The 14,085-nt window shown below is 36.1% G+C and overlaps 2 protein-coding genes across 2 annotated transcripts in view; both read right to left on the reverse strand.

Annotated features, from left to right (window-relative positions):
• LOC105450618 overlaps window positions 1-1,391 on the reverse strand; it is a 6,992-nt gene extending 5,601 nt beyond the window's left edge. The window contains exons 1-3 of the mRNA XM_011690552.1: window positions 1,135-1,391; window positions 834-1,013; window positions 115-213 (exon numbers count right to left, since the gene is read on the reverse strand). Coding sequence (XP_011688854.1) covers window positions 115-213; window positions 834-1,013; window positions 1,135-1,336 — 481 coding nt within the window. The 5' untranslated portion in view covers window positions 1,337-1,391. The remainder of the gene's footprint in view (window positions 1-114; window positions 214-833; window positions 1,014-1,134) is intronic.
• A 1,114-nt stretch (window positions 1,392-2,505) lies between these two features.
• Window positions 2,506-5,412, reverse strand: LOC105450548. The gene is made up of 3 exons (XM_011690463.1): window positions 5,268-5,412; window positions 4,957-5,104; window positions 2,506-4,831 (listed from the first exon to the last, which is right to left on the reverse strand). Exon 3 carries the CDS (start codon window positions 4,682-4,684, stop codon window positions 2,573-2,575), a length of 2,112 nt encoding a protein of 703 aa, XP_011688765.1. The 5' UTR covers window positions 4,685-4,831; window positions 4,957-5,104; window positions 5,268-5,412; the 3' UTR covers window positions 2,506-2,572.
• Between the last annotated feature and the right edge of the window lie 8,673 nt (window positions 5,413-14,085).

A 14,085-nucleotide genomic window follows, 5' to 3' on the forward strand; every position in this document is an offset into this window, starting at 1 on the left:
TGCGGAGTTACCGTTAACCAAAGTTGACCAATTTTTGCTCAAAATTTTTCTATGCCATAATTTTTTTGAGCAGTGTATATATATATATATATATATATGTTTTATTTTATTAACCTGTTATTTGCGGAGGTTTTGAAAGGGTGCTCTCAAACTCATCAGATTCTTCACTAGAAGATTGTATAAGTGCAACTTTTTTGTTCACTATTTTGCCTTCTGAGGAAACAGTTTTAAATATAAATTAGTATATAGATTGTCTCATAAATCTCGGGACAAGACTCATGCGTAGGTAGGTACAGTGGACTGGACTGAGTCCAGGAGTTCTCTATCATCTTTTGCAATTTTTTAAATAAATAATGTTATTGAATACTAAAGATCGCTAAAGCTCAGCCGACAACCAATGCAATTTCGCGGCAGGATACAATGGGATACGATAAGATGGGATATGATGCCCGGTAATCGTTGTTGCTGGACAAGCGGGAAGATGTTTGGAAGTATCTTGTAAATAGTTCTCCGTGTGTCTAGCAACGTCTACCGAGCCGTTGTATCTCGTTGCACGTTTGTATTTAGCAATACATCGAACTAATTCGGCAATTTCCTTACTAATTAATAATTCTTTGATTATAGCGAAAATTGCAAAATGATAGAGGACTTTTCGGTTCAGTTTGGTTTGCTCTACCTGTACATACAGAAGCATTACGGGACTCTCTATATATTGTTTAAAATATATTATAATTTAATTTAATATAATAAATATATAAATATACTTTAATATTTACAATAACTTTAAATACTTTTGGGTTATGTTTAGAATAATTTTTGTTCATTAAATAAACCTTTTATTTCTTTTTGTTTTGTCCGGACACTGCTTTCCTTATCGCTATCATCGGTATCATCACTACTCTCATATAATCGATTTTTTAATCTTTTTCTTTTTGCATTCTTTTCAACCTCTGAATTTAAATCGGATGTACATTCTGCCTTTTTTGTTTTCAATCTTGCCATGTTGTAATCATCTAAAATTATACAAATAAATGCATACATATATAGCAATAATACATACTATATTTCTTTATTCCTAAAAAAATTATATTAATTTAAACCTTTTTTTTTTTTTAAATAAAATATACTACTAACCATATGTGCTATTACGAAACGTAATAACGTCATAAGATGGCCAACATGTATTTCGTTCTACATTTTTTCGAATTGCTGCGATAATTTGTTCGTATTTAAATGAAGGCCAGTAACATTTGTTATGTTCTATCCAACCTGACGGTACCGCTTCTACAGTATTATCTACCATAAACTGAATTACTGTCCACGTCGGTTTTTGCATTTCTGGAAAAACAAAAATCACAAGCGCAAATTTCTTTCCGAAACTGTGAACAGTTCTATACTTAAAGATAATAATATTTTCAAAGCCGGATCAGCATCTAATTTTATATTATTATTTTAATCATTTTATCATTTGTATGCAGATGTATATATGTACATATGTGTGTGCGTGTGCGTGCGTGTTCGTGTGCGTGCGTGCGTGCGTGCGTGTGTGTGTGTGTGTGTGTGTGTGTGTGTGTGTGTGTGTGTGTGTGTGTGTGTGTGTGTGTGTGTGTTCACGCGCGCGTATTAGCTCATGTTACAGATAATATTACGGATTATTTTTTATATTTAATCATTTATTTTTTAACTTACATGTTCTATAAGTGGCTAAGCCACGATAGAATCTATGATAAAAGAATTTATATTAAAAGTTAGTGCTAATTATTTAAGCAATAAAAAAATGATTTATAATTTTGAAAAACTATTGTTTAATAAAAGTTTAACATTTTATACAATTTTATTGTTAAAATTTACTCTTGGCATAAAATGTATTCGTCAATTAAATTATTATTTTAAAAACTATGATTTTATAAATATATGCACAGTTATAAAATAAATACAGTTAAGTACAAGTAGAGTTGAAGAAAAACTAAAAACTGTTTAAACTAAAAACAGATACATCTTTAAACTATATTTATAATGCATATAAAGCATTAATATTTAAAAATGTTATTAATATGTAGCAATAAGAAAACAAAGTTAAATGTAACTGTTGATATTACGTGTAAATATATGTACATAGAGATTATAAATACAAAAACGTAATATTATTTAAGTATCTTATATGCGACAAATAATATTAGAGCAAATGGACTGGAAAATTCGATCACAGTACTACGTCTCTTTTTTTTAACACAAAGAATAAAAGAAGATTTAAGTAGATAATCTTGCAATTTTGATTAAAATAATAAAAATATACATTAAATAAACATAGATTATATTAAAAACGATTACACCAAAAAATAATAAATATTGTAGAAAAAATTATGAATACATCTATTATAAACATATAGCATCTGTTTTAATATAACTGTGTAGCAATATAATATTAGAAATACATATATTAAAATAATAAATTATTTAGAATAAATGAAAAATTATATTGGTAATAAAGAAATAAAAATATTACTACTCGCTTCCTTAACTATAATTTTGTTTTCGTAATAATTTAGTGAAAATTAATGTGTTTTGATTTTTATGATTGTGCATGTACTAAAGGAAAAATAACATATCTATTTTTGTATTTTAGTCTAACACATTTATTTGCAATTTGGTCCAAATTCCAAATTTGTAAATTGCCGAGATTGCAAACTTCATAAATATCGAATTTTGAAGATTGGCAAGGTTTGGTATAAAAATCTTTAAGTGTCTTGTATTTATTTCCAATTACAATAGTATTTTCGTTATTAGTAGCAAAATTCTGGATAACTATAATACTTCCATCCAACAAACAACAACAATTGTCAGGTTCTTTAATTGTTAATACAAATTTTTTAAACACGATTTTATTAAATTGATTGTAGTTGTGACAATTTACAAGCGGACCATTAAAATGCGGATTTAAAAGTTGAGGTTTATTACATTGTACCATCTGTGCCGATGTTATGTTTACATTAGGATTTATATAATTATTTTGTTCGCTTATCCGGCAAACGATCTGCTCCAATGGCTTATCATGTTTGCGAATCATTTTTAATATCGATTGCATGTAATTCTCAAATGGGAAAGCGCTGAATTCTTGCAGTGGTCCGAATTTCTTCACATCATCACAAAGATGTAATAAATGATGTGTATTATGCGATACATTTTCTTTGCCATATAAACTAATAAATGTTTCAACATAGTATTGCAATAATAATTTTGCATAATCTAAATATAATTCAATATGTTTTGAACTGGACAAAATAGTAACAGCTGCGTGTAAAGTTATAAAATTTAAATATTTATCATGACTTAGTACAGATTTCAATACAACCGGCCCCGTATATAATAAAAATGTCCTATATTCAGTCGCTTTCCACCTTTTACTTTCTAATAATGATCTTGATTTTCTATTAAAATCACATGGTATATTATATCTTTGCTCTTCTAATAACGTCGATATTACTGATAATTGTTGAGATGATAATTTAGCACGAGGTTTTCCATGATACCATAAAGAGACAACAATTTTTTTAACTTCTCCCAAAAAAAGTAAGTGCATTGGATCTGATGGAAAATCATATATCATATCTATATTTGGAATTTGTTCTAATATTGATGTACCCGTGTGATGATCTGGCTGTGATTTTAATCTGAATTTTGTGTCTGTTCTTACATTCAAAATTTCTAAGTACGGAAAGCATACTTTATTAAAATGATATTCGCCTTTAGCTTCACATTTTGTACACGAATAATAGCCTGAATGACCTTTTGTATATTTTATAAAAGATAGAGCTGGTACATCACAAATAAAAGCTTTAATTTTAAACGGATAAACTATTCCATTAATTGTTACACCTTGAGTAATCAAGTCTTGAGCTTCTTTTATAAAAGATTGTAAAAATTTATTAGCATTTGCAGGCTTTTTATACCCATGATAAATTCCAATAATGCCAACGTTGTTGTAATTGTTAACCAAACTGCATAAAATAGGATAAACTTGACTTCCTGAACTTTTAGACAAAGGCAAGCCATCGATATTTATAATAATTTCAATTGTCTGCAAATTTTGAAAAGGATATTGTAAAACAAGTTTCTCCACGCAATGACTTATTCCAAAATGATAATAGTATCCTGGTTCAACTTTATCTAGATGTACTTTTTTCATAGTGCCTAACAAAGTACGAGCATCTCGAGGAAGTTCGGGATATTTAGATTTAATACATGCCATCAATTCATTTAATGCGACATGAGTTATCCGATTTCTAATAGCCCATCCTTGCAAATTTGATGTAATACTTATGTCATCATTCTCACAACGTTCAAGATTATTTAAAAAATTGGGATTAAGTGCATCGTCATCATTATTGTAACTATTCATATCATTTACATTATTATTTTCGTCATCAAAAACTTCTTCATCATTATTTATTAATTCATAATTATCACTATGGACATGTGTTAACTCTTCATCTAATTTCTTATTTAAATGATTCGTGTTTACGAATTTATCTCTTTCATTGTATAATATATCATTATTAGTATTCGAAACTAAAGATGTGTTAGTAATTGACGAAGATAAATCAGGAATAGATTCTATGAGATTAATAGATGCATCAGCTATACTTTTAGAATATACATAATATTTTCGCTTTATTTTAGGCATTTTTAAAGTATCTCTTTACTTATAACATATACTCACTTAATTACGGCGAACGTTGATTCTTCATAAGCCTCTGTTTATCGAGTTGAATAAAACTCATCCAAAAATTTTCTTAAGATCTACGTATTCGAGATCTACGTATTCGAAAAGCTGTAATTTCAAGAGATTCGGAATTAACTTATTTCAAATAAATTTAAATTAAAAAAATTGAATCAAAAAAATTAGGCTTGCAAAAATAAATCTGTAAAGAATATATTTATTGCAAAAAATAATACCTCCAGCCAATATTCAATTCTGGATCTCTCTACTTTCCGTGTGGGCGTCCTACTAATTCGGATTACCGAGACATAATTTGTTTTACATCAAGTGTATAGAATGCTGAAGTGTTCGTTTTGGCAGATATTACCAGCAAACAATTAATGTCTGAAAACCGACGAGCGAATAATTAAGATATTATAATAGCCGCGACAACAACAGTGGTTTAGATCAAAGATCTAACCTATTATCCATAGTATCTACTCTTTCTTTTTCATTCTTAAACAAAACCATTATCCACATATGTACAATTTTAATAAAGTTTACTCACCTTAAACTTAAGTTCTATCACAATAAATGCGCATAGGAAATTCCTTATAGGTATTCAATATAAGATGCAGAAAGCATTTCCATATAACCACAAAGTGATTGCCGGATAAGGACGGTGGGCACAGAAACGGCGGATAAAACCAAAACAAAGGCGTAAACATTAGAGCTGCGCGCTAATAGCGCGCTCTTCAATTAAACTCCGACTGCACATATATACCATACAGCGCCATTTCATCGCGCGAGAAGCGCGATAATCAATAATAAGCATACAGCTTTAACAATGTTTTTATAATTACATAAAATTTTTTTAAAACAACCATACACTTCTTAAAAATATATAATAATTAAAGTATGCAAGAAACTTATTAAGTGCAAGTATGCACTAATAATAATTTTTATGTACTTGTATTAAAAACTACGACAAACACAAATGATTCATATTGTGTAATAACAAATTCGGAAAAACCTCGTGTGTACTGAATGCATGCATGTTAAGTAATGTTTTAAGATGCTAATATTGCTTTGTGATTAGTTTCACATCTTAAGATAATTAAAACACTTTAAGACAGTTTTAAATATAAGAACCAACAATTATATGAATATAGGTCCAAGACCGGATTTCCTATGGACGTCCAAATATGAGTTACTGATGGATGTCCAAAATCGGACATACAATGGATGTCCAGTTTATGTCCATGGACGTGCGGACGTAAAATGGAACTAAAATGGATGTCCTTAAGACGTCCCGTGCTATCTGAGCTTATAATTCGCTAACTATTCTTGTTATAATTTGAAAACTAAGCTTTGGATAAAATTTTGGTAAAGAAAAAATCTTCTCAGAATTGAGTCAGGAATATGACATTTTAAGGACAAAAGTTTATTTTGGGACACCCTGTATACAAACTAGGCTATCCAGTATTTGCCTAATTGGTCTAGACAGTGGTTAGACACAATGGACAGGCTCGCTGCTAGGGGCTACATCGTTCCGCGGGCCAGGGCCTAGATCAAGCGACGCTAGAGTCCCTAGAAGGAAGAGTCTGGCCATTTTACCGTGACTGTTTTTATTGGTCAATCCCAAAGTTCCCTCAAAATGGCGTCACCAATCACGTGTCACGGGCCGATTACCGGATACGGATGCGACAATTATTAAGAAATACGGCGTGACCTAAATTAAATCGGGAACGCCGACGAAGCGTTCCGAAAAATATATTATGTAAAAATAAAAATAACTAATAAGGATGGTTGCGCGACGGCGACCTCGTGGTAACCGAAAAGTAGTACGCTGACACAGCAACGCGATCGCTATAAGTACGCGCGACGACAAGGCGCGCGAGGTTAATCTGTCGAAAGATAAGTTCGTGTCGCGTTACCAGGTCCGCCACGAATAGTTAAGTGCCGTAACGGCGCGTATCGAGTAAGAAGAAGCGGGAGATTGTGAAATAAACTAAGACCGGAGATAAAGGCAAATAAAGTGTATTTTGTGAAAAAGTGATCAAAGGCGTCTGAGTTATTCAGTTCCCCCGCGTCGCCGGACCCCGTTGTGCTAAAGGCACAACACACGTATACAGAAATTATATATACAGAATATGATTCATTTAAAGCTATAAATGTTTCAATGCATTTGCATAATGAACTAAAAATTAATGTAAAAATAATTGTACAGAAGAATGAATTAATAATAAAATTTTATTGAAATACAGAGTGCATGGCCATAGTTTTGTTACTATATTCTTTCTTTTTTAATTTATTTTTTTTGTAAGAGATGCGCATTCGATAAATAATGAAACGTTTCATAATTATGTGTGGTAATTTGTGACACGATTTTATAGATGGACATGTTATAGTTTTCATTTTGTCCGTGTAGAATGTTACAAAATTGCACATATTATGTAGTTTTACATAAGACAAATACTGACGTATAATCATTTCCATATTACACAAATACGTAAACGTTTCATTATTTACATAAAACAGTGTATTTTGGCGAAAACTCCATAACTGAACCAGTTAAGCATATTGCTGTTGTGGATCAAAACATTTTGATCCAGTAGAATTTATGCAATCTGAGCATATCTTGGAACATTTAGTTATACTTGTTATAATATAGCCTGCTATATTATATAAAAGATTAAGTTCAATGTTATCTAACTGAATATTATTATTTAGTTGAGGTTCAGTTTCAGATACAGGAAGGACTACATTCTTTTTTACTTCTTTTTTATTAAATATTTCTAAAAAATTACCAATCATAGTACCATCATCTTCGTCATAATTGGACGTATGTGGTACATGAAGGTACTTTGATATTGTGAGAAGTTTTAAACTTTGTTTGAACTGTAAAGCATTTGGAATTGGGTGTTTTGATCTTATTGAAGAGAAAATATTTTCGAGACAGTCTTGCGTAAAGCGAGATGTCAAAATATAAGAATATTTTCGTTTATTTATAAGATATTTGGACAATTCTATAATAGAGGTTGTGGTAATCATAATGCCAGTTTGAACAGGTTTAAATGTAGGTTTAGAGCCAATTTTTATTTCTCTAAATAGTTCCACAACTGACTCCAGAAACGCAATACTATCCTCGAATTTTTTTTCCGTCATTTCATTACCTATTTTTTTGCCAACTTTTCGTGTCCGAGCAGTTGCTAAAGTAAGCCACTTGGAACAAACTTCTATAAACGCTGCTGTAGTATTAAATTCTTGTCTATCTTTTACTTCAGCAAAAAAATGCATAGCACTACTAACATCTCGACTCAATATATTCTTTGCTTTATTTACTTTCATTTTGTTAAATGTACTGCAAGTTACGTCCTTTTTTTAAATCTTAGATAATAATTTGTAACGTTTCGCGTTACTACGCCAGTTAAATCCGGCGCCCTGAGGTCCGGCGCCACTGCCATGCGCTGCTTGGGTGGTGGGGGCCGCCCACGCAGATACCGCGTGGTGGGGGACGCTCGCCGGTATATAAAAGCCGACCGGCGCAAGCCAGGTTATCCAGTCCTGTCTCGACTCCTGTCCCGACAGTCCCGTCCGACTCCTTCCCGTCACTCTTTGTCGAGAGTACTCGACATCGGCCTCGGCCTATCTGGGGGATCCGGAGCGTACTCCATCTCCATCGGGGCTACCCGGTTCAAGTCCGGTACCAAGGGAACCTCGGTTCCGGGTATACGGACAGCCGTTGGAGAAGGTGTCCCTTCTCCTAGGCAACTCCGCCGCGAGGAGTCATACATATCGAGATGTTTGTTATTCTATCTTCTAACTATGTTTTTCCTGTTCCAGACTAAGCGATATCCCGTTTCCTGAGCTTCCCGACACCGTGGGACCCTTCCCGACCACGATCCCCTCCCCTTGTACCAACCGCCGTTCCCCAGTCCGACCACCGACTGGTTCCGCCGCGTATAGGTTAAGTTCCGCCGTTAGGTTAAGTTGTTCTAGTTTCGTTCTTAGACATTAAGTTACCGCGAGTAAGAATCGTTCCGGGGGATTCGTGACTCCCCACAGGTGTTTTCCTTCTTTTCTCTAAATAAATATTGTTGCCTTCTAATCCAGTGTCTCCTTCCTTTCTCGAGCCCTGTCCCGGCGAGCGAATCCGAGCGAGAAAGGTCGAACGTTACAAATTTAAATTGTAGATTTTCTTGAATGTCGATTAAATCGCATAAATGTTAGCAAACACTTAGCAATTGTACGGGAGTCGATCGCGGGCAGGCGGGATAGGGGGAAGGAACGCAATTCAGGACGGGTGCGAGCATGTGCCGCTCGCGTGATCGGGCCGGCTCCGCGGCCACGGCGGTACGCCTGCCCTCGATCGACGCTTAGGATCTGCGCGACCAAGGGCGTTTCGCCCGTTGCAATAAGCGGCTGATTGTGGAAAAACAATCAGCCGCGTTAAAAATTCCTCTAAAATCCTTCTCGAAGACTCAACAAAAAAACAAACAACTCGCGTAAACAGGAAGCGCTTTCGGTCACCTCAAAATTCGAGCCTTCGAGAAGCCTCTCTCGGCCCACGGTTGGAGAGCGGGAAGCTCCCGCTTTCACTTGTGCCGCTACGTCGTCTCGCGTACGGTCGCTCGACTTGTCTTCCTCTAGGGCCTCGTCGCGAAAAGGATCGTCGTTCCGCCGTCGCGGAGTTCGAAAGGCACTGCCCGTGTCTTACGTCTAAGAGAGGGTTAAATGCGCCAAATTAATCTTATGTTACTCCGTTTGTGATTCTTTTATTTGTGAAATAAACTCGTTGTTGGAAACTCTCTTGATAATTTTCGCTCCCAGACCAAATTCCGCTTTACGCTACCGCGCTAAGTCCGCTCGCGAACGGCAATAGAATAGGATAAATTGCGTCTGAACGAATTTCTGTGGCAATTTAATAATTTTATTATTTAATAATGCAGCTTTAAGATTTTTTAGTAGATACGGAGCATCAGCAATAAAAAATAATTTTCAATCTTTATCATTAGGATGAGGAATACTATTTTCAATTTTTGAATATCTACTACAAATAATTCCAAATGCTCTCCACATGCTACAGTTTACGGGTCCCATGTCGGAAATCACACTATGTACTGTGACGTGACGTTTGTTGACAACGTCCGTCACAAGGGCTCATTAGCTCGACCGCAAAGGCTAAGTAGATCCTGCGTCCTCCGATTTTCGAGGGCGAGCGCATTTACGATTTTGCCACGTTCCGCGACTTAAAATTTTATAATAGAATTAAGCAGTTAGGTTATGCGCCGACCGAAAGAAGCGAGGGATGGCGACTGTTCGGAAGAGACTGTATTAAAGCGTCGTTTCACCGGCTCCAAGCAATGAGGACTCCAAGGACGAGAGGCTACCGAGACATACACTCAGCGCGAGACGGGAGCACGTAATTACTCTTTCTTTTTCTTCCTTCACGGAGCCCTTTTACTGCTGTTCCCTTTTACAGAGTTTTCGGAGCGAGCCGACGGTCCTGCCAGGAGCCCCCGGTAACACAAGGGCGCAGGAGAGCTGACACCATGGCTCGCTCCACATTTCGAGGGCCAGGAGCCCTCCCGGCGAGTCAACTTTGAAACTTCGCGCCCGTTATCACGGGGCCCGCGACTAACGCTACCCTCCTGCGGCGTAGGGGGTCGCGAAAGAGGGACTCACGTGACAGGAAGAGATAGCGGAAACCGGCAGATCGCCCCGCTACCAACGTGCTCCCGGCGCTGCAAAGGATCGGCACTCGTGCCGTGATCGTCGCCGATATCAGATGTGATTGTTGTAAGGGACGCAGGATCCACTGCCGAGACTGAGTACCGAAAGTCTACGAGAGTTAAGAGTTGGAGAGCCTACGGTGAGACGAACGTCGCTAGTTTTGTAAAGTCGCCAAGTCTCGCGAAACGAGAGGGCCGTGCTAGAGTAAAGATTTTTTCAGCATAGCGGCCGTGAGTGCCGTGTAGAATAGAGTTGCGAGTATTACTTGTTCCGCGAACTAAAGATTGCACCGCCCGCTCGATCGCGTTGGATTAGAGTCATTGAAAGTGTCGCTTTGCGTTCGCCCTCGCCCGGCTTAGTCACCGCGTCGTGTATCATGAAATTGTAAATCGCAAAAGCGTCCGTCCTACCGTTCCGTGTGTGCCGGATATTAGCGTCTCCGCGTATCGTGAATCGAATTCTGTGTCGAGAGCGTTTAACTTTCTCGTGTCGCGAGAAGCGAATTTCGCTGTAGATCTCGGGCCACATGCCCTTGCACGCCGCGACCGCGTGAACCGCGCGCGCCGATCGCCGTTACCGCGCCCGCCGTATATCGGACGTCAGGATTGTTTCGGGCAATTACTTCAATTTGTAATTTTCGACGGGGAGACGGAATCGAACGATAGTCGTTCATTGTAAAACGCCAACGCAAAGCGATTGCAGATCCTCGGCCTCGTGCGCGAGGGGACTATTTGAGCGCAGCGGAGTAACCCCGCAAGGCGTACCGCGGCTCCACCGCGAAGCATCGCGCGATTACTTAAAGAGATTCGTTCGGTTCTCGTCATTCCGGTCCGCTATCCGACACACACCCGTGTCCCTTATCTCGCCCGCGACCGTCTGTACTTTATATAGGCATCCTGGCGTGGCGTTAGTCCGCCAAGGATCGGCGCCGGAATACGCGTTCCCCGGGGCTCTCTCCGTGCCCCGTCCCGCGCCGGCGAATGCCATGCGAGAATACTCGCATCTTGTATCCACCTGCCCCGCGAGACTATTGAAATACATGTTCTCTTGTCCGTCATTGAATTCTGGAGCATATTTTCTTTCCTTGTCGCTCTCCTAAGCCTCAAACCTAACGAACCGCCCCTACTACCATTGTCGGAGCTGGTTAGCCGGCCTTCCGTGCCGTCGTCGTTTGCCCGTCCAGACCTTTCGCGAATATCTAAGTTGCTTCGATCTATTGAGCTGTGCGTCGGGAATCGAAGATAGCTCGAATACTATATAAATTTAGTTCGCTCACGCGGGCCTGGCGTCCAAACCCCGCTTACATCCGCGGAGACGTTTATTGTAACATTTAAATTACTTGTGTCTCCGTTCGGGACGCAAAACTCTGCTCGATCCGGACGTGCGAACTCCCGACAGTATTGCCTCGCACCTACGCGTGCGGTCGCAGTACATATAAGCCAATAGCTTCGGCTTTTTCAATAATTTGTAGTACAATGGGTTTTAAAATAGCACCATTTAGATTGTCAAAAGTATAATGATATGCAACAGGGATTTTCCAACATGTAAACAGACCTCCAAGCAGGAAAACTAGACTATGTGTAGCTTCTTTTATTATACCTATATTAGTTTATTTCAAAAGAAAGAAAAAGTGAGTAAGAAGTTTCAAAAAAGGAAAAAATTTTATCGTTACATAGCGAATTTGACTGGGTGCACATTTATTCCATGTTTACTACAGCTTGTCCAATTCGCTACATACATACGTACACAAGAAAGATAATTTAAAAGTTTATATAAGATTTTTGCGATGTATTCTCTCAAAACACTACTATTGCAAACCCTAAAATATTTCGACATTTTTAGTTCTTTGTATAAGTTTCAAGTACTGGAAGTGCATATTACAACGCAACAATTTTAATGTTTATATATACCTAATTTATCAGGCAAAGTTGAAAGATCAAAAGAAGACATTGTAGATTGATCAACCTGTTCTCCCGCAGAAATGCTCATTTCATCTATGACTAGCATGCAATCTTTTTCATCAGTAAATCATCAGAAAATTTTAAAACTTGTTGTAGTACATCAAATACATCATTACAGATACTGGGTTCAAATTTAATATTTTCCAGTTTTCTTCTAAGGGTACGTTCTGATGATAAAGGAATGTTTTGATTTTTAAGTTCTTTATAACTACCACACGCCATTTTTAGTCGAAGGGCTTTTAGTACTACCACACGCCATTTTTAGTCAAAGGGCTTTTACAATGGTATTATTAAATCATTTTGATGTTCGTTGTTTGTTCAGAGCTACAATCTGATCATTCAACATCTTGCAGATATCGATATTCATTTCTTTCAAAGTACATATTTTCTTTGCTAATTTCTTATTTTCATCCATGACTTTTCTTATATTTTTTTTAATGATCATTTTTGATTTGTCTAATTTATAAATTATCGCATTTGGTTTCTTAAGTTTTATCTCCGCTTGTCTAGCCTCTATCTTTGTCTGTTCTACTTCTTTTTTGGCCTGTTCAACAAACTGTAAAAATACGTCTTGAAGATTTGATGTTTTCTCCTCAAAACTTGTAGCATTGACGATTGGCAATGGCGTTCCTATTTTTCTATTTTGGAAATTGGTCAATGAGACACTTGATGATTTTTTAAATATAGTTGCTGATGATGTAACGTGTACCTTGTCCTATTATATGATATATAACAAATGTATAAAAAAAGTAATAATAATACAGTAGACAAATAATATAAAATTAAACGTACAGTGGGAGATTCAGAAATCATTTCATTGTCACACACTGAAGATGAAGCTGTTGCATGTACTTCGTCCTGTATTATGTAATGTATAACAATAAATATATAAGAGAAATAACAATAATACTGTAGAACAAACAATATATAAAATTAAACTTACACTGGGAGATTCAGAAACCATTTCACTATCATGTATTGAAGGCAATACTGTTACATCTTTATTTTTGTTTTTATGTACAAAAATGGTGGGTATTTTATTACATTTTAACTTTTTTCTTCCATCTGGTCGCGGTTTCTCCCACATTTCAGGTGCAAAATGTATCTATTGCAAATTAATATTATTAATTAATAGTATTAATATAATTTTAATAGTATTGATAGTTATTTAATAGTATCAAATGTTTAAATATTTCTACTACAAATTAAACAAATATAAAGCTTACAAACCTTGCATACAAATCAGTCTTTTGTAACATCAATATTATTTCTTGCTATATTTTCAAGCCATTGTTTTTTTCTTTGTACATCTGTTGGCAGGTGATGCATTGAATAATCTGTTTTACTTGAGTTAGAACATTTCAACATGCAACAAGAAGGCATTTTATGTATTCTGTAAATAATATTTATTATATTATCTGTATAATAAAATTCATTTTACGATTAACGTATTATGACAATGTTATTATTATCCTGCTGAAAATGTTCGATTAAAACCGATTAAAACGTAAACCGTTTTAATCGATTTTAATCGGTTTTAATCGGTTCAATCCGCGGCCGGATTAAAAAGTAATCGGTTTTAATTCTGAACAAATTATAATTTGTTTTAATATTACTTTTGCGGATTATTTCCAATCTGAAATCATTACATTCTAATCCATATTGTTGTCAATTCAAAAGATCGGAAGA

This window comes from Wasmannia auropunctata, unplaced genomic scaffold, assembly GCF_000956235.1.
Source record: "Wasmannia auropunctata unplaced genomic scaffold, wasmannia.A_1.0 LD336060.1, whole genome shotgun sequence".
NCBI lineage: Eukaryota > Metazoa > Arthropoda > Insecta > Hymenoptera > Formicidae > Wasmannia > Wasmannia auropunctata.

Bases quoted from the DNA above. Each gene is read 5' to 3' on its own strand.
- LOC105450548 (XM_011690463.1), bottom strand. From the start codon at position 4,684: ATGCCTAAAATAAAGCGAAAATATTATGTATATTCTAAAAGTATAGCT.